The following is a 26,340-nucleotide window of genomic DNA, read 5'->3' as shown; positions in this document are numbered from 1 at the left end:
ATAACCAGTGCTATCAGCAGGAAAATTGAGACAGTCAAAAAAAAAAGATAACTCAGAGTGATTTGTCTCTCCTATTAAAGGTAAAGAATTCCCCTTCATTAGGTTTGGCTGCTATAGTTTGGGCTCCATTAGTGTCTCTGCCTTTGCTGAGGTGAAACGGATTCCTAGAATTTAGAACACAAAAGTACAGGATTCAGAAAAGAAAATACTAAGTAACTTCCATACTAGAAATAAAGAGTTTCTCTTACATATAATCATTCTCCTCTTCCTCTCAAAATATTACTCCCACACTACTGTCCAGGTTTCTAGTGCATGTAGCTCAGTACAGGATTCAGAAAATACCAAGTAACTTCCATACTAGAAATAAAGAGTTTCTCTTAGATATAATCATTCTCCTCTTTCTCTCAAAATCCTACCCCCACACCACTGTCCAGGTTTCTAGTGCATGTAGCTCATCCTTGAAAATATAGAAAAGTCATAAACTACAGTGAACATAACACTAGCTTAAAGGTACTATGAAGTCTGCACTTTTCGCTCACTCTACCCTACTACTGTGTACTTTTGAGAGCTCTCAAATAGTCAATAAATTTTCCCAAATACACAATTTTATTCTTGTACTGAATGACAGAAACAGATAGAATATGCCTACTATAGGAATTGTTAATTCTTACTGATTTAAGTGAATCTTCCAACTAATATGGTTCAACATAATCCACTATCTTGTGGTTTTCGTATGCTAATGCGAAACACCAGTGATGACTAGTACCTCATCATCGGTTAGTCAAGTGAATACAGTGTCATGGTGTCAACAGTCTTCAGATCCTTTCATAACACCGAGCTGCAATTCTGACCTGGAACTACAGCAACTCACAAAATGCACCAGATAAGAAACTGAGCATGCCAGAGAGGATGCTAGGTATTACCAATTCCCATGTTAACTGTCTTCATCTTCTATATACAGCCATATTTCCTAGCTCCAATATAGCCAGCCAGCCATCAATGAAATGAAAGCATAAGTCTCTAATGGGATACAAAGGTAAGTGTCCATGTACAATTCTCTAACCTTCTCTCCTAAAAAAATTAACATGGGCTCCTCTGAAATATGAGAATGAAATTTAAAACTCTAAATTCCTGTGTGAACTGTATCTTTCCACATTAACAATATAACTTTCCTGAAGAAAGCCAGCAAATTTCATGTATAATTTGACACTGCATTTCCTATTCTAAAACAAGCTGGTCTTAGAAAAAAACCAAAACACTATATAATACTATGTACTTCAAAGTTTTGTCCCACTAGTCTCTCCTTCCTTAATTCTAAATCTTCTTTATATTATATACTCCAGTATATTTGCCTCAATAAACCACAACAACACCAAAGTTGTCTTAATTCTTTACAACACTTTGCAGAAGCTATTCATAACAGGCAGAGACCCAACGCTTTACCAAACATACACACTGATTTGTGGAGGACAGAAAACTAGATTATGTATTAAAGTTTACAATGTATTAATGCTGACTCACAAGAACAATGCTCAGTTATTATTTCCAACCCCCCTAATTCCAAAAAAAGCGTTTTTTTCCTTCTGTAGCTTCACTCAGTAAGTATAGAAACAAATGATGAAGAGCAACCTAACTACAAACCCGAAAATCCTTTCCAATGCCCAACCAATATAAACCAATTGTCCTCTCTGAATTGCATTATCCTTACTCAGTGTTTCCTATCAACCAGTTAACCCTGCTGTAGCTAAAAAACAAACAACAAAAAACCCAAACAAACAAAAGTCTGACCACTTGATTGAATCAGAAAAGGCTGCACAAACATCCCATTTCAAAAATCTTCATGTCATGTCTATGTAAACAGATTAAAGTTCGTAAGAATCACTGGCTACAGGTGGTTCTTATATGGATCATTTGCTCTTACATGAAACAACATAAAGTTTCATTTTGAACAAGCCATCCAAATCAGGGAGTTGAGCTGTCAGTATATATGTATTTCCTTGTTTATCATGACTTGGCTGTAATACTGATGGATGTCGTAACTCCTTTTAGGGCCCCAAAGTCATTCACAATTTTCCAAAATCAAGGAAACAGAATTTGCTCATCTACTGAAATAAAAATTTCTCAGCATGGTATTTCAACTACATGTTAGTCAACTTATATAACAAATAGTTTCTCCCTCCTCTAATTGTTCAGAAGCCACACAGGCATTAACTTCGGATCACATTTTTTCTAGGTATTAATAGTTCCCCTTCTGAATACTTTTACATAAAAGGTGTAACTGTACATAGTAATGGAGTCACATGTTATCTTTCTGTATGTGTTTAACTGTGTGATGTTTAAATGAATATAAGATATTTACATCATGTATCACTTATACTGGTAAAGGCATTAATGGACCCTTCTCTTAGCTGTCCTATCTAAAGTCATAGTACCATGCAATATTACATCAGAGCATCAAACCCCCATCACACTGTAACTCAGTACATACTGATCCTGCTTTCCCTGTTCTGTTCTACTTTTAAGTTCTAAACTTTCCTTATTTGAAACCAGGTACCAACTTCAGTAGAGATGTTGTTAATTACTGCTTATGTTTTAGATGAGCCACAAACAAAGTTTACCTACAGAACTCGCCAATTGCTACTAGTTAATACTTTTTAAATCCCATTTATGTTATACATGAGTTGGTAAAAGAAAAAAATGTGATAGAGATTATAGGCACACTCCAGAATTTTTCTTGTGTCACTCAGGCATGTTTATCATGTCTGTTGTATTGAACAGATATATAACTGTGGCAAGCATGTTAAAAACAAGCAAAAATCAATTCACTAACTTTCTTGGAAAATGGTGAATATTCACAATTAACTTATCTCCATAAAGAATTGCTCAAAAATGTAACTTATAAGAGATGCTTTGAGTCTCTCCATCCACAGAAGCTGTCAATAAAAATAAATACTCAGATTCAAAGCAACTTATCCATTATAAAGATGAATTACAAAGGAAGTATCAAAAGTGAAACAAATTTAATGTTTCCATCAAACTATCATAGAAATGTCCAAATGGAATTAAGAAAACTATAAATGTCTAGGATTCATATAGAACTTCAATTCTGATAGACAGATGTCCTAAACATTTGTGAGATAGAAAATTACCAGAAAAAAATAAACTTCTGTTATTAGTCAATGAATTATTGAGCACTAAGCACATACATTTTTTCTGTGTCCTTGGGAGCAATTTATCTGCACGTCTGTTTTTGCCCCATTTACTTCAAACCATAAATTAACAATATCAAGACTGTCTTTTACATGGACTCCTTTATAAGTTCGGGTGACCGGTGCAATGATCTACACTCTCAGTTTCACAGCTGATCCTCATCAAGGTTCTACTGCAACTTGGAGGGCAGGCTGTTTGTGTCCTAGTCACAACACACAAGATATGGCAGAATAACCAGAAAGTACCTGGCACCGCGTATGCCTGCACATAACCCTTGTGCAAGACACTCATTTCACAGGAACTAATCAATCAGTACAACGTCCCACACTTGAATTCCTGACCACTAGTCTACTAGATATCCTTGAGCCCTCACATTTAATTCAACTGTGACTGTACTGTATTAAATTGTTTACTAGTAAACCTGGCTTTCAGAGTTACAAGAACTTCATGTCAAATCTGCAACTGCTCTGAGCCAAATATAACCTCAAAGAAGAGAGCACCCCACAGCTTTTCAGCAAGATTTCCCTCTGTCTTTGCCCTACAGTGGCTTGTCTTTCCATCTCAGACTGAGTTACCATGTACTAGTAAGAAATGAGATTGAAAAGCAGATGTGTTTCCAAAGTCATATAAAAGCCATCTTTCCAAGGCCTTCATGTTTCTAAATGCTAGGTCATCAAGAAAGTAATTCTCAGTGTTACCTGGAATATAACATGCATAACAGATGAGCCACAAAGGAAAAACATTAACATATTTTACTTTGGAAATAGCCAGTGTTTTTTAATGTTTTTATGATATCTAGCTCTAAGGTGTCAAAAAATTTATTTGAAATTGACTCCTTACATCAGGAAACCAAGAGAAAAGGGGACATTTTGTTGTTCTGAAAATTGCACTGTACACAGAGAATCACACATCAACAGATTAAGAGTTTGCTCAAACATAATGAAAGACGTAAGGTACTAGCAAAGGGTCACTACCACTGATGCTCTACAAAATGTAAGACCCTAGTCACAATCAAGTTCTGAATCTTCCAGAAAAAAATTGAAAAGCAACCAAGCATTAAATGAGAAATGAGTAATTTATGGAGCCCCTCAAATCTATGAGGGATTTTAGAGAACATTTTAGATCAGGCTAATAACAACACAGTCCTCTTTCTAGACAAATATAACAAAAGGATTTCCTGCCATCTATTATTTCCATGTGCTGTCAATGTGTTTCATTTCAAAGAACATTATGATAGGCAGATTTGGGCCCAGGGGTCCCACTCAAACTAAGGCACCAGCCAAGGACAATACTGGCGGTAAACCTTAAACCCCTACCCAGATTTAGACAATGGACAGAACACTCTCCACAGTAGAGTGGAGAGTGGGATATAACTTTCTCACATACTCTGGTGCCTCACCTTTGACCATGTCCCCTGGAGGGGGAGACATGGTGGCACTCAGAGGAAGGACAGCAGGTTACCAAGAAGAGACTTGATAACCTATGAACATATGCAGGGGGAGGTAATCCCCCTCAGGAACAGTCATAGGGGAGGGGAACAAGGGGAAAATGGGAGGGAGGGAAGAATGGGAGGATACAAGGGATGGGATAACCATTGAGATGTAACAAGAATAAATTAATAAAGCTAAAAAAAAAAGATGGTCTCCTTATCAATCCAGCAAATTTTTTATAAAGGCAAACAAGCAAATGTGACTATTAAGTGGAGCAATATGTTCTTCCATAAAAATATAAAAATATAACAAGGAAATAAAAGTGAATGAAGTATTTTTGTAAATAACAAAGTATTTCAATAAAATTTAAAATAAAATCACTTATTTTTTATATTTATAATATTGACCTCCACTAGAAGAAACAATCATGTATAAAACAGGTTTTACTTCTTTGGCTTAGCACATATGATTGCATGCTATTGTTTTTGGCTAGCTCGATTAAAAGCCCAAAATACAAATCTAACAATTTTTGTACAGCAGTATATTTTCCAGAATTAAAAATCATAAAGCATTTTGTCACTTGTATGATCCTGTGATTGTTCACTTTTACTGTCTCATCATCCATCAACTACAGTTAGATCACATAGCTCAAGAATTTTTAAAATACTGTATTGGGCTATAGTTTACAAATGATAGTGTCTTATTTTCATCAGGTTTTACAGAAGGAATGTACTGCTGGCACTTAACAATCATGTGTGGTTATTTACCTTTGAAAAGTCTTTAGTAACTGACAATGAAAGTGTCTTTCAGATGAAACAGACATGACAAAAGTACTCAATGAATATCACATACAACTTCTACCAACTCATGACCAACCCCATGATCTGCAATCAAAGAGTACAGAAGAGAGTTGAAACCAAAGAACATTTACCTTTGCATCGCATAATTTCTCATGAGAACTTCCAATGTACTTTTGCTTCATAGAAAAAAAATGAGCTTAAATCACTGGTTTAGAAAATGTTTATACTAAGTCACACAATAATAAAAGAAAGTTTTGATTATATTGCCTAACATTTTAATTGCTCATTCTTATTGCAACATATCTAATTTAATCTGAACCAAAGATATTTGGAAGTTTTGTTATTCATGGGGATGAATAATTACTCAAGACAGTTAATAATTTTAAAAGCATGAACTCCCACCAATATAACACATTGTCTTACTTTACTTACTGAAGAGCAGATTCCTGAACAATTACTACATGTATTGCCACAAGCTATTTGACTCTATTCTGTACTATTCACCCACGAACCTATTACTGATCAATTTTGGAGCCAATGAAGGTTACACCTAGGTGTTTTCTTTAAAAGCAATCAAGACAATTATTCCTGGAGATTAAATTTTATAGGAAAAGGTAAGTCCAATGACCAATGTAAGAAAATTAATCTGAAAATGTTCCAGTTTCTGAATCTGGGGTTGATTTCTAAATTGTCATCACAAAAGCAAAAACTCAGTTTAAGTCCTATTTTAATACTTTTTAAAATTTTTTATTAATTTGTTCTTCTTACATCTCAATGGTTATCCCATCCCTTGTATCCTTCCATTCTTTCCTCCCTCCCATTTTCCCCTCCCCTATGACTGTTCCTGAGGGGGATTACCTCCCCCTGTATATGCTCATAGGGTATCAAGTCTCTTCTAGGTAACCTGCCGCCCTTCCTCTGAATGCCACCAGGTTTTCCCCTCCAAGGGACATGGTCAAATGTGAGACACCACAGTACGTGAGAAAGTCATATCCCACTCTCCACTCAAGTGTGGAGACTGTTCTGACCATTGGCTAGATCTGGGTAGGGGTTTGAACTTTACCGCCTGTATTGTCCTTGGCTGGTGCCTTAGTTTGAGTGGGACCTCTGGGCCCAAATCTGCCTATTATAATAATCTACTTGTAGGTTTCTAGGACCCTCTGGATCCTTCTACTTTGCTATTCTCCCATGCTTCTCTCATCTAGAGTCCCAATAGGATGTCCTCCCCTCTGTCCCAGTTTCCTGGTAAGTGAAGGCTTTCGTGGGACATGCCCTTGGATTAGTATGCAGATATAAGTGAGTATATACCATTTGAGTCTTTCTGCTTCTGGGTTAACTCACTCATTATGATCATTTCTAGCTCAATCCATTTATCCACAAATTTCGGGAATTCCTTGTTTTTAATAGCTGAGTAGTATTCCATAGTGTATATGTACCACAGTTTCTTTATCCATTCTTCTACTGAGGGACACTTAGGCTGTTTCCATGTTCTGGCTATTATGAATAATGCTGCTATGAACATGGTTGAGCAAATTTTCTTGTTGTGTGCTGGAGCATCTTCTGGCTATTTCAATACTTAGGTAGTTATCATAACATAAATAATGTCATTAGTAGAAAGAAGGTCACCTGTAAAGTAACATGAGCCTTTGGTACATTATCTTAAAAGAAAAGGTGATACAGAGTGTTGAAAATACAAAATCAAAGTGTGCGAAAAATCTTGTAATGTCACTTAGCTCATTCACCCTAATTAGCAAACCCAGAGGGCACAATGGATCTACCTACACATGTTTTGTACCTATACTGAGGAGCTCTAAGTCCCTATTATTCTAAGGTTATAGTGGTATGAACTGTGGTGTGAAAGAGTTAATAACATACTGTAAATAGCACTAATAATGAATATTGAGTTCAGAATTTGAATTATAAATTGAGTGACCTGAAAGTTCAGGAATTGAGTAATAATAATGTAACATTCAGGATAAAGACAGAAAATTCATTCTGCAGAAATAAGTTACTCTCCCAGACACCACAAAGTAAGCTCATTCTCAGTGAGTGATTTTAGCATTGCATCCGCCTATGCTGAACAAAAAATGGGGCCACAAAAACATTAAAAACTTTATAAAAAGGCTTCCATGCTTGCTTACTATAAGGAAAATAAAATGTTTCAGAATTAAACAAAGAAACTAGAACAAAACCTTACTACAGCTTAGCTCAATTTCTCTTAAAAGCCACTGAAAATGAGAACTTATTGTAATTTTGTTGTACAGTTATTATACATTTATAAAGGTATACTGAATTTCTGTGAGAAAAATTTTTTAAATTTAAATGATTCTTATTTATTTGAAGCAAGTTAATGCTGGCTAAAGTAAGATAATAATCCTACTTTAAGGTCCTACTCATCATTATGAACCAATAATCATAAAACAAGAAATTCTATAAACCTTTACATAAGTAAAAATCTGTATTCTAGACATGAGGAGGAAATCCTGTGAAGCAATTTGCCTTTAGCATTTTATGAATAAATGGTTCTCTTGCTGACACAGTATATTATATTCTGGTCTTTCAAAGAGTGAACATCAAAGACTGTACAACAGACTGCACATGTTGATGAACAGCATGCCTCGGATATCAAGGACTTTGCAATGCTTAGTGAAAAATACTAGGTAAGAATTCAAAGGAGCCCACAACGGAATCCCAGCGTCTTAGACGTAGATGTGCACTGTTATTAAAGGGGACTGGAATACTTTTCCTACGATGTTTTCTATCAGCTGTAAACTAAAAACAAAATGTCCATCTTTTATTAAGTTAAAATTAGTAATTATGAGGGGGAAACTGAGATGGATGATAAAAACAAAGTATAAAACTAGAATGTCAACTTCTCCATTTTCATCTCCTTCATGAAATTAATAAAACTTAAATATTAAGATAAATATAAGCACTAAAATGAGTTTTGAACTAAAGCAGAAAAAAAGAATTCTCAAATGTTACTTAAAAGGCCTAATTAATCATTACATGTGTTATTAAAACTAAGATTTTATAACAGCTATTCATAAAGCAAATATTATAATAAATTTATTTACTTACAACACCCCAAACTATAATTGTAATAAACCTTCACTGAGAAATATGATCTCTTTGCAATTAAAATTATACGAATTCCAGGTAATTCCTAAGGACTAGTTTAAATAGGAAGGCATTTTCTCCTTTCCCCCCCTCAGCATTTAGTGTAAAATATAGATCACAATGCATCTCACTCCTCTTAGGTAATAAGTAACAAAATATTTTTTAACTAAATTCAGGATCATAAAGCATGGTTTCTTTATTTTTATTTGTCTTTTTTTCACTAAACTGATCTATGAAAGGATCAAGATAATAATCACTCCAAAGTAACAGCCCAAAAGGATATAACCTCGGATTTCATTTTCACTTCAAAGCTTTCAACTTCTAAAATTCTAACATTTATTTTACAAAAAATAAAATAAATAAGCACTAAATGTCGGAAATTGAATAACAGATCTATATATAACTATGTGTCTTACAAAATGACAGTCCCATTACAGGAACAATACCACTACCAATAGTAACTCTAACACTAACACTAATACTGAAGCCTTCAAAGTCAAGTCAGCTAATTTGAGGAAATCATGCCTTATATTTTACTGGATCTTAAATTTTCCCCACAACTTCATTCACTAATTTTCCATTAATTTAAAATGCAACAACCCATTTTAAAAAACAGATATGTATGTGTACACACTCAGCTCATGAAGTCTTTATTATTTTGCACTGAAAAATAATGTTCTTCTATATATAATTTGCTCTTGAAATTCAAAGCAGGGGCTATATAATGCCAAAATTTATCCTCAACACTGTAGAAAATATATAAAGCACAGCTTGATATATATGATATTTTTGATAAAATAAGGAAAGTTATAAGAAGTAAATATGAATTCAACATCATTAAAAGGCATTTCATTTTACCTGAACATGAACAAACCACCCTTTTTGTGTCCCTCAAAAATGAACTATATTTAAAGTAAAGCTCGTGTTACTTAATAATGTTCGAATCTTAGACCATGACATAGCACTATAAGCTGAGTAAGTCTTTAAGTCATAAACTGTTTAAACTTACTGACCATACCTCACCTTAGTACTTTAATATACTCTGATAGGACTATGAGCACTTGCTGCGGGTGAGTTTGGAGCTAACTAAGCCTTCTCCTTAACTGTATATCATAGTTACTTTATTACATCTAGAATTATTTCTTTTACTTTCTAGGAGAAGTTTTATGATAATCAGAATATAATTATTAGTCATTTTTATTTTATATTATGCAGACATATGTCTGCCTCAGTTGCAAACACATTCTTATTAAAACTTAAGACCAAAAACCGTAATATGTTACATAGCATGGAATATGCCATGAGTTAAGTAAGAGCATAAACAGTAGCATACAGTACATTCATAGAAAACTTACCAGACAGTTGTTTCCACTTGACTGTCATTCAGCTGTCGATTGTCCAGTTGGGCAAAAAGTGGAAAAAGTACTTGAATCCCTCCAATTGAATGGATTGCACTATGAATTGAATGTGTTACTATAGCTTTCACATCCTATATCAAAGATAAAAATACTTATTAACATCCATGTCATAACTACCAACACCATTTCCTGTCCCAGGTATCCTTATACGGTTAGTGAATTCTGCTATTGTAAGAGTTCTCAAGCATGCAATTATTGACAGACATACATATGAACAGTAAATATGGAGCATCTTTAGTCACTTTTAAATATGGAATAAGCTGAGAAGCCATTATCCTAAACTATGAAGCCAAACTCAGTTATTCTTGAAGAACATAATATTGTTGGGTTTAAGGACACTCAAGTAATTTTCAAGCTGGCAGATAAGACAAATCAGAGGATTTTTTTTATACCTAGCAATTTCATGTTCAGGAAGTCAACAGATTTTATTTAAAAGGACACAGAAACAAATGATAACAGATGGGACAAGTTTCCAAGAAAGTAAAAAGTTAAAGACAAAAGTTTGGATTAAGAATTCAAAAGCAAATCCAGCTATAGCATTTTGCAGGTGATCAGTGCTTACGGTGGGAAATGAACACACTCTCAGTGCTGACAGCATGAGTGCAAAACCCCATACCCCTACCTGGAGCATCAGTGCATGTGGGGAATGCACAAATATGGACGCGTTTTCTTTTGGTGAGGACTCCAAGCAGAGCTGGGCATCGGTGGCCTTGGCGTTGTATGAAAAGGCAATACTACTTGCAAGTTTCCCATCATACAGAACCTGTTTGTGATGTTCTGCCAAATGAATATCACTCTCAGATTTAAACTTGAAGGTACTCTGTAAAAATAAGGCTTCATTAATACTATTGTTAAAGTAACAGTAAACTCTTGAGTCTTTAAAGCAGAGTAACAACTAAAGTAATGACGATCATGCTCCCGCCATTTTTCTGACATTTGATGGTAATGTTGCACATCTTGCTACTATCACTCCAGTTCTGAGAGTTATCTGTTTATTAACAGAAAATATAGGTGTTTTTTAAAGAATAACTCAATGTTTAGATTAATTCAAATACTAACAAATACTGGAGACCAAGCATATCTGGTCAAATTCAAGCCCTTCTCTATCTCTGGCCTGACAACTCTCTGTGTCTCTTTTATTCCAATCTGAATGCAAACCAAAAATTACCAAATATAAGTGAAGAGAAAGGCAAAATGAATAATTAATAACATGTGTCCAAAATTATGGATGGTATTTTTACATTAAAATATGTTTAGCTATTTCAATATTAGACATAAGCAATACTTCCCTACTTGAATTAGATATTTCATTCTACTTAATTAAATGAAATATAGAACATTACTTCTCACCTCAAGGCTTATAATTTTAATTACTTTTTTAAACTCACTGCTTCACACTTCTCAAAATAAAAGTAACAGCTTCAATATATTCCATTTAAAAAATAAAATTTTATTTTTGTCCCTAACATATACTGCAAAAGGAATTTGCAATGAGCATTTTACAAACTAGTAAAATTATCATTTAGGTTACATCTAATTGAGTTGTTGGCCAAAGGGGTCTCATGTAATCTTCAAACAACCCCAGGCTGTTACCAAGACAAACAGGCTGCTCTCTGAAGACAACACCGACACAACTCACTGAACAAGGAGAGGTCAAACTGGTGCCTACATGGAACCTTCACTCCCCCATTTATCAGCTTTTGTATGGGAAGTTACCCTGCAGGCTATCAAAAGGTCACAAGATGGAACCCATACCCAGCACTGCTTGGGTGACCAAGAACCAGAGACAAGATAGCCTAGGGTTCCAAAGTAAACCAAATACTACTTGTCCAAAACAAAAACAAAAACACATCAAAAAAAGTGCAATAAAATGACCCATTAATGACATTGTGCTATACGCATAGATCAGTGGTTTGCTCAGCCAACATCAGAAAGCGTCCGCCCATAGCAGATGAGAACACAGAGACCCACAGCCAGACATTATGCACAGAATGAAAGACACGGGACACATACTCTAAATGGGTTGTGTCCATCAAACCACTCTTCGCTAAGCTCTAGGAAGAAGAGTCAGAAAGAATGTCAGAGCCAAAGGGGACGGAAGACATCAGCAGAACAAGGCCCTCTTAATCAGCTAAGCAAAGCTCATACTGAAGCAGCGAGCACAGGGTCTACACAGGTTGGCCACAGTTACTCTACGCATATATTATAGCTTTTGATTTCATATTTTTATGGGACTTGTGAATGTGTGAGTAAGCGGGTCTCTGATTCTTGCAGCTCTTTTCCTTCTGTTGGTTTGCATTGCCCAAATTCAATGTAATGTTTTTGTTTTATCTTATATTTTATTTTGTTATCGTTTGTTGTTCTGTCTTAGAAGCCTTTTCTTTTCTAATTATACAAAAAGGGAGTGGTTCCAGACGGGAAGGGAGGGGGGAAGGAACTGAGAGAGGTAGAGGGAAGAGAAACTGTAATCATGATATATTGTATGAGAAAATAATCTATTTTTAGTAAAAACAAAAGAGAAAGATAAAATTTCTCAATTATCAAAATAGATTTGTATTTTAATATTTTTTCTAAATAAATGGTACCAATTTTATGAAATTAGAATGTAATATTATTCTCAAATTTCCTGGAAAAATACAAATATATATCAAAATATAAGTAAATGTATTATAGAAATTGACTACACAGATAACATACAGTATGTATTACTCCTTCACACTATCATCCCTATGAGACCTCACATTATCTATTAAGAAACCACAATGACAAGAGCTGAAATAGAACAGTGGCTTCCTATTCCAATGATGCTGTATGTTATTATTTTTATGCAGAATAATAGAAACATGCCTGGAGAATATAGGTAGTTAATAAAGAGCACAAAACAGAATGAAAGAAGCAGGTGTACAGTGTAATATCACATATATCCCTAACATTCTAAATTGAAATTTGATTTTTAAACAACTTAGATGCATCAAGGACCCCTCTCAGAACTGAATTCAAGTCAGAGGCAATCAGATGTAATTGGTGCTTTCAGACAAGTTTCACAATTTACCATGAATTACATAGAACTCTAAGTGTAACTGTGGGAGTAGTTAAAATGTTTTCATATGTACCTATTGCTTTATACACTAACCTGATAACTGTTGCTGTGTTGTGGTAAATAACTCTTCAGAAGTAAGGACTAGCATACCTATCTTTGTGGGCCCTGCATACAGTCCCTGACACAGCACATTACACCATGTACAACCTACAGAACCAGTATCCAAGACAATAAATCACATCACACAGAGAGGATGAATTATCAGAAGAATTTTTTCTACAAAACCAATCAGTTAGCATTTTTATTTATACATTTATGCACAAAAGACAAAATGTATTATATATAAATACATTATAATTCTTCATGTGACATACACACTTTAATTCTTTTTTGTTTTGTTTTGTTTATTGAGACAAGGTTTCTCTGTGTAGCCTTGGCTATCCTGGACTCATCTTGTAGACCAGGTTGGCCTTGAACTAACAGTGATCTTTCTGACTCTGCCTCCCAAGTACTGGCATTAAAGGTGTGCGCCACCACACCCAGCTCCTACTTTAATGATTTTTAAATCAATTTTAAATTCTATAATAAACTTTCCTTAAATAACCTGGGCAGCTATCCTTAACTAAAGATTAACTGTGAAGCATTGAAAGATACCTCTTTAGTAAATGACTTTAAAGGAAAGCAGAGAAGATGTCCAGTGGGTTACACCCTCTAAATGTCCCCTATTAAGTTTACACACAGGATCTTGCACTTCAGTTTCCAATGATCAAATAATACAAGATGTCATTGAAATCATATCAGTGCTGAACCCATAACAAACCCAGAAAACATTCTTTTAATATGAAATATCCAAAGTATCTGATACGACCTTCATGGACCCTGAAACATGAAGAACCAGAATGAGCGCATCTTTTCAGCTAACCGTGGCATGCCATGGGCAATTCCAGTAGTTCTGAGAATAGCTAACAAATATCCAGTTTACTCTAACTCATTATTATAGACAATTAATCATAGGATGACACGTTTATCTGTGGTCTCTCCTTATACATTAGTCTAGCTACAGAAATCATCTTTGAAAAAACATTTATTTTCATAAAACTAGTCTTTGTTTAATAATTATTTGTGATACAATCATTCATCAGTTAGGTACTAGGCAGCCAGGTGTATTGTGGCAAATTCCTAAAATCCCACTACTCAAAAGACTGAGACAATAGAATCATAATTTTAAGGCCAGATGCTATTCTAATAAAATGTATATACACAGGGGCATAACATCATATACAGGCAGCCTGCATAACCAATTATCTGTAACACAGATGCTAATGAGGCAGGGCCTCATTTAGTAGAACCATAAATGCCTAATCTGATCATTTACATAATATACATAAGTAACATTTATTATTAATATATATAATAAAATGTACTAAAATGTGGCATCATGGTATTTTGTAATACTGACCTCCAGAAAGCACTAGTGACATTAGCGAATGTCAAGAATATAAGCATTTTGTTAGTTTGCTTTGTTTTTTAAATAAGCTGGCTTCAAATTTGCAGCAATTCACCTGGCTGAGCCTCCTGAGCACTGGGTTTGGAGGTGTGAGCCACCATCCGTGGGACGTCACATTTATATAAAGTATAAAATGTGTTTCCTCATAGTACATAGTGAACGTTGCTGAAGGACTACTGTAATGATTCTGTAAAATGCAATAAGTAAGTCCTGATGCTAGTTGTTTATTTTACAATTTCCCAACTACTGCACAATATATAACTCATCCTGGGCTATTTAAAAAATCATAGAACCTAAAAGCTGCATCTCTAACCCTATCTTGAAAAATATATAATACAATGAATTAATTTCCTCACTATGATTATTTTTTTGATAATTCTACTTGAGCAAAAAAGTATGGTCCAAATTTAGTACTTTGATATTCAAAGCCTTCAATCACTTAAGCTTACCCAATACATCCTGAAACTTCATTATAAAACTGATCTTCCCACTAAGTGTTCTACCACCAAGTTGCACCTAATTATGGGTCTATGTATGCATGTATGTATGTGTGTGTGTATATATATATGTGTGTGTATATATATATTTGATACACCTTTCCATCCTGCAAATCATGTCCTCTGTCTCAAATACCTGTAAAATTGACTTATATTCTAAGAAATCTTAAAATTCATCCTTCTGTGTAAATCCTCTAGGCTGGAAATAATCATCCTAGCATTAAAACTTTGATTATATTTCCTTTCTAATACACATAACAACCTTTAATTATAAATGTTGGGGATCTAATTATATTCTAATAAAAAGTATAAGCTTAATCATATAAATCCCCAAAGTATACAGTATGTCCTTGAATTTAATAAATATTCAATATATTAATTTTAATTGAATTCCCTACAATCAGTATTATCACCCTTAAACAGGTAAGATTATTACTGCCCTGATGACATGGGAGTGAGTGAGCTAGCCCTGCCCTGGTGACACAGGAGCCGTTGAGCCAGTCCTGCCCAGAGGACACGGGGGCAGGAGAATGGTCCCTGCCCTGGTGACACAGGAGCGAGAGAGTGGACCCTGCCTTGAGGACAAGGGAGCAGTCCCTTATCCAGGGCTCTGGGTGGACCTCACTCCAACATCTACCCCATGTATGACCTGCTGGAACATATGAAGGGGCCTGATGTGTAGATTAAAAGATTAAGAATCTCCTTTACACACATCAACGATGGGATATCCAACAGCAGTCCTAGTGGGGATCCCGGTAATGATAGTATAAGCCTCCAACCAGACCCATGACTCGGAGCAATGAACATTTGAAAGTAAACATATGTGGGCAAAAGGCTATACTGCATGATACATTACAGCTTCTGTGACAGGATTATTTGTTTGTCTGTTTGTTTTATTTTACTGGGGGAGGAGAGGGATTTTGGTACATGACATGTAAATCATAGACATTCAACAAAAGTATAAAAATTATTGGAAAGAGTAAGAATCATAATCATAAGCTTAACAAAATGGTAAAATTGGTAAAGAAATTTTCAAAGAATGAAATGAGGTCAGTATTTTAAGATAGAAAATGACTAAACCAACAAAAAGTAAAGATATTAAGATAATGATATATATAAATTAACCCATTTTTGCCAAGTTCTGGCTATTTAATCACTGTAACATTTCATAAGTTAAAAAAAAAGCTGATACAACATCCAATAACACACCATTTAACACAATGACACTGTCACTGTGAAAAGACATATCGAACTAAGTCTCATTTGCCAGTATCAAGCAATTCCTGAAATGGACTTTTCTACTATAAGCATAGATTTTTAATGTGTCTGTATTGCCCTGGAAGGACAGGTATTTCAGTACACTGGAACTTGAAAAAATCAGAATGAAGAATTATTCAGTTTTAGAAGGTCAGAGACATAACTTACAGAAATGTGTGTGTGTGTGTGTGTGTGTGTGTGTGTGTGTGTGTGTGATCACTGTAAACACATACACATGAAAGCCTTACAATTTCTTTCCCAAGTACTCTCATTCATTTTTGTAGTAATCAGAGAATGTTTTGAGTTGTGGACATAAATCTACTCTCACTGGATCAAAACTCCAAAATCCCCAAGTAACAGCAGAGCTCCTGGTAACTCTACTATACCAGTGACAACAGCTGTGTCTTCCTAGGACTTGGGGAGTTACACCCTACTCAACTTCCCAATGAATCTGCAAAAGCCTTCTGGCTCAGCAGACAGCTCTTCCACAGCACCCGTTTTCACAAGTCCCATCTGAGTTGGTTGTCTTGAAGGCCAGGTATTCCATTCTCAGAATCTCTATGACATATGTATAATAAACTGATTCTATACTATACAATATACATAAGTTTTATTTAATATATAATTTGTATAACAAAGGTCTGTACTCACAGAGATTTTAATTGAACTCATCTAAACACAGTTTCCCATTAATGTCTTCAGACTATGCTCTGATCACAGGTAATTGAAGCCAGAAAAGTCAAAGACACAGATGAGGGCAGTATGATGTGTAAATAGTAACATTCAAAATAAATGGAGTGAAAAACCAGCATTCAGAAGTTGTCAACAAGAAGATAAACCAAAGTCCTACAGTGCAGTATCAGTAGGAGGCATACTTTAAATCCAAAGAGAAACTAAAAGTATTTGCTCTGCATACAGTCAGAATTGAGAAACAACCTACAGAATGAGAAAACACACTAGCAAAGTATAAGTCTGACTGAGAGTTACATACACAATATAGAAAGAACACCAAAGTTACCAACAACAAAATAGAATTAAAATACCCTGGTTAAAACTATGCAATAGACCTCAATAAGCATTTCTCACAAGAAGGTATGACTTCAACACCTAATCTCATCTCCAAGGAAATGCAAATTAAAACCACAAGAAGATATCACCTCACTCCAATAACAACAAAACCAAAATGCTGGTGAAGATATGAAGAAGGTATGGGTATAAAAGAAAAAAGTAAAACCAGTAGAGAATAAAAAGAAAATTTCCCCATGGAGCAGCGATCCCACTACAGATAAATAAATGAAGCACTTTTATCTTTCTATTCCTGTTCCCCTTAAAAAAGTTTGCAAAGCTACCTGGTAAGGCTAAGTAAGGTCAAAGCTAGGGGCAGGTGGTGTGTGTGTGTGTGTGTGTGTGTGTGTGTGTGTGTGTGTGTGTGTGTGTGTTGGTATATGTGTGCATACAGTGCATGTGTGTCGGAAGGAGAAACTGCAGCCCCCAGATCTGAGTGAGGATTGTTAAGACAGAACAGTAGGGTGGAAGGGGTGGCCTTCTTCTGCAGAAGCTGCCAAGGTGAGGGTGTAATTCCTGAAAGCAAAGGTAACAGTTACTTTTCTACTGCTGTGATAAAATACCATAGACAAAAGCAACTTAAAATATTTACTAGCTAGGCATGGTTCACTTGCTTGAAATGCGGGAGGCAGAGGCAAGCAGAACTCTGTGAGTACCTGGCCAGCCTGGTCTACAAAGGGAGTCCAGGACAGCTAAGGTTACACGGAGAAACCCTGAGAAAGAAAGAAAGAAAGAAAGAAAGAAAGAAAGAAAGAAAGAAAGAAAGAAAGAAAGAAAGAAAGAAAGAGAGAGAAACAGAAAAATGAGACAGAAAAGAGAAAGAGAAAAAGAAAGAAGGAAAGAAAGGAGGGAGAGGGGGAAGGGAGGGAGGGAGGGAAGAAAGGAAAGAAAGAAAGAAACAAACAAACAAAGAAAAAATGTTTATTCTGTCTTATGGCTCCAGAGGGTTCCAGTCTGCGATGGCAGGGTAGGCCCAGCAATGGACAGGCAGAAAGAGATAGGAGCAGGAAGCTTGCTCATCACATTTTATCCACACACAAGAAGCAGAGAGAAGGAACAGGAAATAGGGCAAGCCTCCCAAAGCCCACTTCCAGCTATAAGCTTTTTTCATCAAGGTTCTATAATCTCCCCAACAGTGCCATCAACTGGGAACCAAGTGTTCCAGAACACAAGTTTATGTGCAACACAGTTCATTCAAATTATTGCAAATAAAAATTATCCAGAAATGAGAGCTCCTGGACTGGGAACCAAACACAAGGATGGTGTTGAATGGAACCACAACAACAGAGAGAAAGACATGGTTGAGGCAATTCACCAGGGTGTGAAGGGACAGAGGGAAGGCACCTGGTATCCCCAGGAGATCCTCTCAGTCCTGAATATCCCCATCGTGAGTGATATCAACTCAAAAGGCCAAGCATGAGAGGAGTAGGTTGGAGTCTGGTGAAGTAGCAAAGTACATGAATGGTATAGAGCCTGCCCACATGAGCTGACTCCCTACCATCAAGAGGCAGAGGACGATGAGAACACGAGCAGAGAACATGAAGATGGGAAGAGCAGATACCCAGATGGTAAGGAGGGGTGGGAGCTGATCTAGACTACCCTCAGAAAACATGAATTTAGAGTGTGACTTGGACAGCTGCTAAGATGGCTCAGTGGGTAAAGACTATTATTACCACCAAGTCTGAAGATCTGTTTGACAGCTGGAACCTGCCCAGTAAAACGAAGAGAACAAACTCCTGTAAATTGTCCTCTTATCTCATACACAGTATGAATTTGTATGTACATGTAAATCACAGTATGCATTTATATGTACAGACATACATACACACTGTATGTACGTATGTATGTATGTATGTACGTATGACTATGGCTTGGCTTATTAAAGCCTGAGCTGGAAGGCTGCCAGGTACGGGTGCCTAGAACCTGAGAAAGGTGAAGAAAACAGGAGCATAGCTAAGCAAAGGATGGCCAGGAGAGGGACCACGTTTGCCTTTAGGAGGCAACTATTGTGAGTCAGAGTTCCAAAGAAATCTGGGTAACAGGATTTCTGCCCAACAGATGTAATGGCGACCTGGGGATCAGATGGATGAGAGAAGGTAGCTGCCCAAGAGCCTGGTTCAGTAAGAAAGGGCTGAAGAATAGTTCAGAGGGACTAAGAAAAGGCTCAAAAGCATGCCAGAATGAACCTTGGTAATATTCATATAGACATGTTATGATCATTTGAGAAACTGACAAGGCAGTGGTGGCACACAGCTTCAATCCCAGCATGTGGGAGGCAGAATCAGGCAGATTTCTATGAGTTTGAGGCCAAACTGGACTACAGAACAAGTTCCAAGACAGCCAAGGCTATGCAGAGAAATCCTGTCTCAAAAAACAAACCAAATAAAAACAAACAAACAAACAAAAAACATAAGGAGAAAGAAAAGAAAGAAAGAAAGATCTGCAAAACTGTTCAGTCAGCAGGCTAAAGATACTGTACAATATAAATGCAGCAAACTGAACTGTTTTCTTGTAAGGAATATTATGAGAAAATTAATAAAAATTTAATGGGTTCTAAAGCTTAGCTAATGCATTCATTGTAATCTGACTTAATGCAACACCATAATTTGGCAGAAGAGTGTTCTTGTCTGTACAAAACAAAACGAAAACAGTCAATGATGAGGAGACATCATACTAGTAGGAATTTTCAAGTGATGGGGGAACTGTATACTATAGTGATTATAAATTTTCTGTAAATTTTATCTCTATACTTTTGAAATAAGGGAAATAAAGAAGATAAAGTTCTAGGAGAACAGCAAAATTAAGCAAAGCAGATCGAATATGTATAATCATGTTTTTAAAACACCAGGCTGCCTCAAGAAGCAGACTTGTAATCTCAGAGAACCAGGAGGCGGAGGGAAGGAGACTACATAGTCAAGGTCAGCCTGGACTAGAGTAAGTTCAACACCAGCCTAGACATCTTCGTGAAGTCCTGTCTCAACCTACTATACAAATACATTATGAGAGATATAGCTCAGTGTAGACTTTTCCTAGAATGCATAAAGCTCCATTCAATCTTACGTACTAACGACGAAAAAGGAAAAAGTTTAAAAGCAATGAAACAGAAATAATAATAATACCGAATACTATTAAGAAAAAATTTGAAAGATAAAATATACAAAACATTCCACAAATATGCAAAATTAACCACCACAAGACATAGCAATGTTACTGAGTTTTAAAAAAGAAAACACAACCAAGCATGGTGGTATATGCCTTCAACCAGTACATGAGTCCCAGGTCAGCCAAAGTTCTACAGTCAAGTTCTGTTTAAAAATATAAATCTTATTTTATATTATGCAGAGTATATGAGTTATTTTCTCCAGTAAATTTCTCTTGCTCACTTTTCCAATATTTACTGAGACCATAGATGAATGGAATAGTGAATGTTCTTGTTGACATTTAGCTTACCCTGTCCATTACCCGGCACCTCTTATTCTGTTCATCTTCTAAACTGAGTAACTGCTTGCTATCTTTGATTGAAAGCAGTCAAGCATGTATGTAACTTTGACTTTACTCACTTGAACTGAGTTAGTGAGTTGTAGTCCATCTCAAATCATTTATTCACACATTAAAATATGGAAACTATTTAACATAAAAAACCATTTCCAGCCCATCTCCAGTTTTCTGTTAGCAATTTTCTATATTACAAAAATTATGTACATAAATTTCACATGAACGAAGGTTTCTTCAATCAACTGTGTACATTTGAAGGAAATCAGGAGAAAGAGGACTTTATTTCTCCCTACACCTTTCATTCGCAGTGCTGTGGCTTAGTCCTCACGCTCCATGTTCCCACCTTGCTCACTGAAGTGTGCTGTCATCAACCAACATTTCCCTAATTCTTCTCATTTCTCACACCTAAACATGCTTACATTGGGTGAACTGTGGGACGGAAGAGTTTTTTTCATAACTTTAAAAACCTTTGTTCTTTCTTCAGACTTGTTTTCTGATAAGAAATGGATGGTTTTTCCAAACCATTGCTTTCTTAATCAACTTCCAATTTCCTCTGTTTGTTTTCAAGGGTTTTCTTTATCTTTGTTTCTCCAGTTTTGTCTTAACCGTTTTTCCTTTTGTTTTTGTTGTTGTTTGGTTCTTGTTTGACTTTTTGTAGAGTTCTTATTTTATTCGAGCATCTGAAATTGATTACTGGGCATCACTGCCCAGTTTCCAAAGGAAGGCAAGATAGAAAAAAAAATTAAAAACTGAGCTACACTGACCATGAAGAACCAATCCTCCTTTTCAGGAGACACATGCTCCCAAACTGGGGTGTTGACCTTGTGACTTCTCTCCCTCCCTAGACACCTAAGATTACAAATGGGAAGTGGAGATGCAGGTAGCTGAGCCATCTAACTCAAATCAGAGAGATGGATGACGGCTTGCGACAGGGCCAGCAGGGACACTGTAGGCCTTCAGAGCATGATGTGAGGAACAACAGAGGTGAGGAGGCTGGAACTAGAAATACGGTATCAGAGTTTTCTTTTCAAGAGATTGGCCCCACAGAGGCCTGTAGCCAGTGATGGGGTCACTGGAGTTACAAACGGACTTTTTTATTATCATCTTCCTAGGAGTTATCTACCAGGAATGGAGAAGCCAGAAGGCAGCATGGATGCAGCAGTGCACGTGGTAATGGAGTAAGTCCTAACAATGACTCCTACATCATTTATAGGTCCTCCCTGGAAGTCTTCTGGAGTTCTTCTGGGAGCTACTTCTCGTGCTCCTCCTCATTTGTTCCTTGCTGGCATTATACATAAGCACTTTGTTATGACTTGAGGCTCTTGGCCAGGTCTCGGTTGAACTGCATCAATATGAGCTGGTAGGCCACTTGATCAAGGAGCATTTCCATTTCCATTCCAGTATGAAGCATAGGCTGTCTATTTCCTCACACACCTGGTGGGCACTATCCAAAAGTACCTCTGGCTGTTGTCCTAGTGAAGTATAAGGAAAATGCCTAACCTGTTTTTCACACTTCTCTACAAAAGTCTTGTGTTTCTCTTCCCTCGCCTCTGCTTCCTTCTCAGGCTTGGCACTGACCAAAAACTGCTGGAGCCATCACACAAAAACTAAGCAAACCAGTCTTAATAGTTTCCTTAAGCAAAAAAAGAACTAAACAATACTACATGTGTACTCCAAATTGAACTCCTGCATGTCTCTTCCAGCTGCCTGTACACCTGCACTGCTCACACAGTGCTACACTCCTCCGAAACTGCTGTGCCTCTGCCAGCTGCAGCTCCTTTAATTGGGGTTGGCATTTACAACAGCAGTCCCAGGCAAGCTGTTCTCTCTCTTCTGAAACTATTCCAAGTGCTCAACCATCTTTAAAATTATTTGAAGTGGAGTTACTAGTATTTCGATCTATCACACCCCAAATATTTGTACATAACTACATCAGGTATACTTTCCTGTCACGTGCATTTATGCTAGACATGTTAGACACTCCAACACACAAAGGATCCTGGATAACCAAAACAAACTTAGGGAAAAAGGATGATGTTCATATCTATATCAAGCTCTAACACAGCGCCATAGTAAGAAAAATACCATGATTCTGGCACAAACGCAGATGGTCCAAAAACTATGGAAATCCTTATGGAAGTTACTTAGCCAGTGAAAAACAGATTTATTACCCTGTGACCCCACTATACCACTCCAGGTGTTTTTCCAAAGGACTCCAACTCAGCACATCACAGAGACATATACATATCAGTCACTGTTCTCTGAAGATCTAGCCACAGTAACTGCTATGGAACCAACCCAGGAACCCTACAAAAGGATAATTAATGGAGAGAAAAATGTGGCACATTTATGCAATTGAATCATTTATTTAGCCATAAGAAAGAATGAAGCTCTGTCATTGGCAGGAAAGTGGATGCAACTACAGATGACTCTATTAATAAATTTAAACGTTTCATAAAAATAGTCTATTTTTCTCATTGGTGGTTTATGCATTTTACAGAGATTAAAGAAGTCATACTTGTGTGTGTGACATAAAAGTAGAAGCAAAGCTGCCGTAGGTATGTCGACGCCTTATGGACAGCTATGAGTGCACATCAACACAAAGACATGCCCTTAGTGAAACACAGCAATGGGAGAATTTTTACTTTGCAAATTTTTCTACAATGATGTATGGTTCTTAAATGTAAACTCTGTAGGTGACAATGATGCATCACAATGAAAAAAAGGCAGGAACCCTCTCTTAAGGCTATAAAGAGATAGAGGTAAGATTCCAAAGGTAATGAGAACGGGAAGTAAGGGCCTCACCATACAACGTGCTCTGTGTCAAAGTGTGCAGGTAACATAGTACCACGTTTGACTAATTTACATCCTACATATCCTGTACAGTCTAACTACAGCTCTCCTGCAAGCAGAGACTTTGCTCACTACCAAGAGACCAGGGTGAAGTATGGGAATGTTCCTGTCAGAATGTTTCTGGGTCTCATTTACGTCTTTCCTTTCTTCGTATTATCTACATTTCTAGTAAAACCCTGTCAATATCAAAGAGTTTTGCAGATACAAACTGTTGAATAACAGCTGTACACCGAATTTCCAATTGAGATAATTAATTTGTGCTAATGAAGTTATATCTCCATTAACAAATGCTCAGATGCATAGAGACATTTATAACTGAATATGATACTTTCTCATATACATGCTAGACTTTAGTGAAGGCATTCCATACCCTGTATAAAGAGAATACTTATAGAGGGAATACAGTGACTTAGGACTTCTGCACATTTTTACCAATGTTATAGAACATGCCAAGAAAGAGCCAAATGATACTTTTCTAATTTACAAATCTGTTCAACACAATGCTGGTTCCTTTTATAGTGGAAGAACTACATAATATTTAGATCTTGCCCTTCTTCATGTGTCTTCTTGACCTCTTTTCCTTATGTCTGTTTATGTTGTCTAACTCTGATGTGTTAGTTTTTATTTTATCTTCTTTCATTTTATTATTATCTCTTAGAAGCCTGTGTGTTTTCTAATGTGATAAAGGAATAGATCCAGATGGAAGGTGAGATAGGAAACTGGGAGGAGTAGAGGGACTGGAAACAGTAATCAGGACATATTATATAGGAAAGAAATCTATTTTCAATAAAAGGGGGGAGAGGGATGGTGTAGGGGCGGAAGGTGGCTCTACTAATACCAATTCATAGCTAGGCCTAGTGAGACAAATAAAACTAAATGGATAAAGATAGCAGCATGTAATGTCACTGTGACACAAAACAGCAGGACTCTCCTAAGTATTTTGGTTATTTACATCACCAGGAACAAGATCTTTTAAAAGAGTAATTTTGTTACTTACATGTCTACCATAAAACAAAATAATAAAACAGAAATAAGAATGTAAAAGTATTAGAAAGAATATTGTAATATTTAGTGTTACTCTTCCATAACAAGCTTCCCATTAATATAAACATTAAACTTTAAAAAAAGAAAAAAGAGCAGCAACACTTTAAATTAAGACATATGTTCCTAACACTATCAACTTTTATTCTGTTTGTTTGTTTGTTTGTTTGAGGCAGGGTTTCTCTCTGTAGCCATGGCTGTCTTGGAACTGACTCTGTAGACCAGGCTGACTTTGAATTCACAAAGACCTACCTATTTCTGCCTCCCATGGAATGCTGGGATTAAAGATATACACCAAAAATGTTTGGCTCAACTTTGATTTATAATGTATAATTTTGTCTCACCTCCAAGTAGTCTGAAGCTGTACAACTCTATAAATAGTCTACCTGTACTTACCAAGTATGCTCTTTAAAAACTAATCAGTTGCCAAGCATAGTGGTACACACCTGTAACTCGAGTACTCGGGAGGCAGAGGAAGGTGGATCTCTGAATTCAAAGCCAGTCTGGTGTACAAAGAGTCCAGGACAGCCAAGGCTACACAGAGAAACCCTGTCCCAAAAAAACAACAAGCAAAGCCAAAACAAAGAAACAAAAAGTAGTTCACAGGAGTCAATGCTGCATCTTGCCTTTAATGCATCTATTTCAAAGCAAAACAGAAATCAGAATAATATGATTAAATTAGTGTTGGTAATTTTTGACATGAGAGCACACATTACCCCATTCTTTACTCACTGCAAGGGACAAGTAAATGCAATGAGCTCAACTGGGTACAGCATTTGACACTGCTTTTTCCTCTAAATCTTTATTTATCCCTTTCAACAAGTTATTTTTATTGAAGATTTATTTATTCATGTATGTTATGTGTATGAATGCTCTATCTGCACAAATGCCTGCATGCCAAAAATGGACACCAGATACCACTATAGATGGCTGTGAGACACCATGTAGTTGCTGGAAATTGAACACAGGACCTCTGGAAAAGTAGCCAGTGCCCTTAACCACTGAGCCCTCAATGAGTCATTCTGTATAATCATTACATAATGTACATATTTCAAAATCTGAGATTTCAAACACCATTTTAATAAGCAATGTACTATTAGAAAATACTTTTTTAGAACTGATAACGAAAGCATGTCTTTAATATCAGAATATCTTCATGAAAAAATAAAAAGTTCATGAAAGGATATAATTAAAGACAGAAAGAATAGATGAAAAGGCACAGCACAGTAGGGTTCAAAAAGTTGGGATGACACTTTCCAACACTGAACAAAAATTTTCATTAAATTCTAGTGTTACAGGAGAAAACTTGTAATAATGTGGTCCTTCCTACCTTATAACCAGGTCCGAGTTGATGAACTGCAAATATCTGTGCTGGGTTAAGAGCTTCACTGAACACATACACAGCCCCAAGCTGGCCACAGAATACCCTATTGGCATCAGCGGTTTCTGAAGATCCAAGAAAGCACTTGTCATAGCTCTATTTTTAAAAGTCACAAAAAATAAATTATTATTTTGTAACAGAATACTTAAGAATGAATTTCTTCATTAACAGAAATAGTCTAAGATACCAATAATAATGAAAAGCACTGTTTAAGTTATTTTTCAAG

General features: G+C 36.2%; 1 protein-coding gene across 4 annotated transcripts in view; it reads right to left on the bottom strand.

The window, feature by feature from the left end:
• Positions 1-26,340, bottom strand: part of NBEA (neurobeachin) — a 545,308-nt gene that overhangs the window by 426,379 nt on the left and 92,589 nt on the right. For 3 of the 4 annotated variants that reach the window (XM_084768707.1, XM_084768708.1, XM_084768709.1), the window contains exons 8-10: positions 26,064-26,210; positions 10,601-10,798; positions 9,916-10,049 (exon numbers count right to left, since the gene is read on the bottom strand). In XM_084768707.1, the coding sequence (XP_084624833.1) occupies positions 9,916-10,049; positions 10,601-10,798; positions 26,064-26,210 (479 nt within the window). Of the gene's footprint in view, positions 1-9,915; positions 10,050-10,600; positions 10,799-26,063; positions 26,211-26,340 lie in introns of those variants that run through there. The other variant, XM_084768710.1, reaches the window with a different exon arrangement.

The sequence above is a fragment of the Acomys minous genome (assembly GCF_964271855.1).
Source record: "Acomys minous genome assembly, chromosome: 19".
Taxonomy (NCBI): Eukaryota; Metazoa; Chordata; class Mammalia; order Rodentia; family Muridae; genus Acomys; species Acomys minous.
The sequence above is the reverse complement of the archived record's forward strand: the minus strand, read 5'-3'. Positions and strand labels throughout refer to the sequence as shown.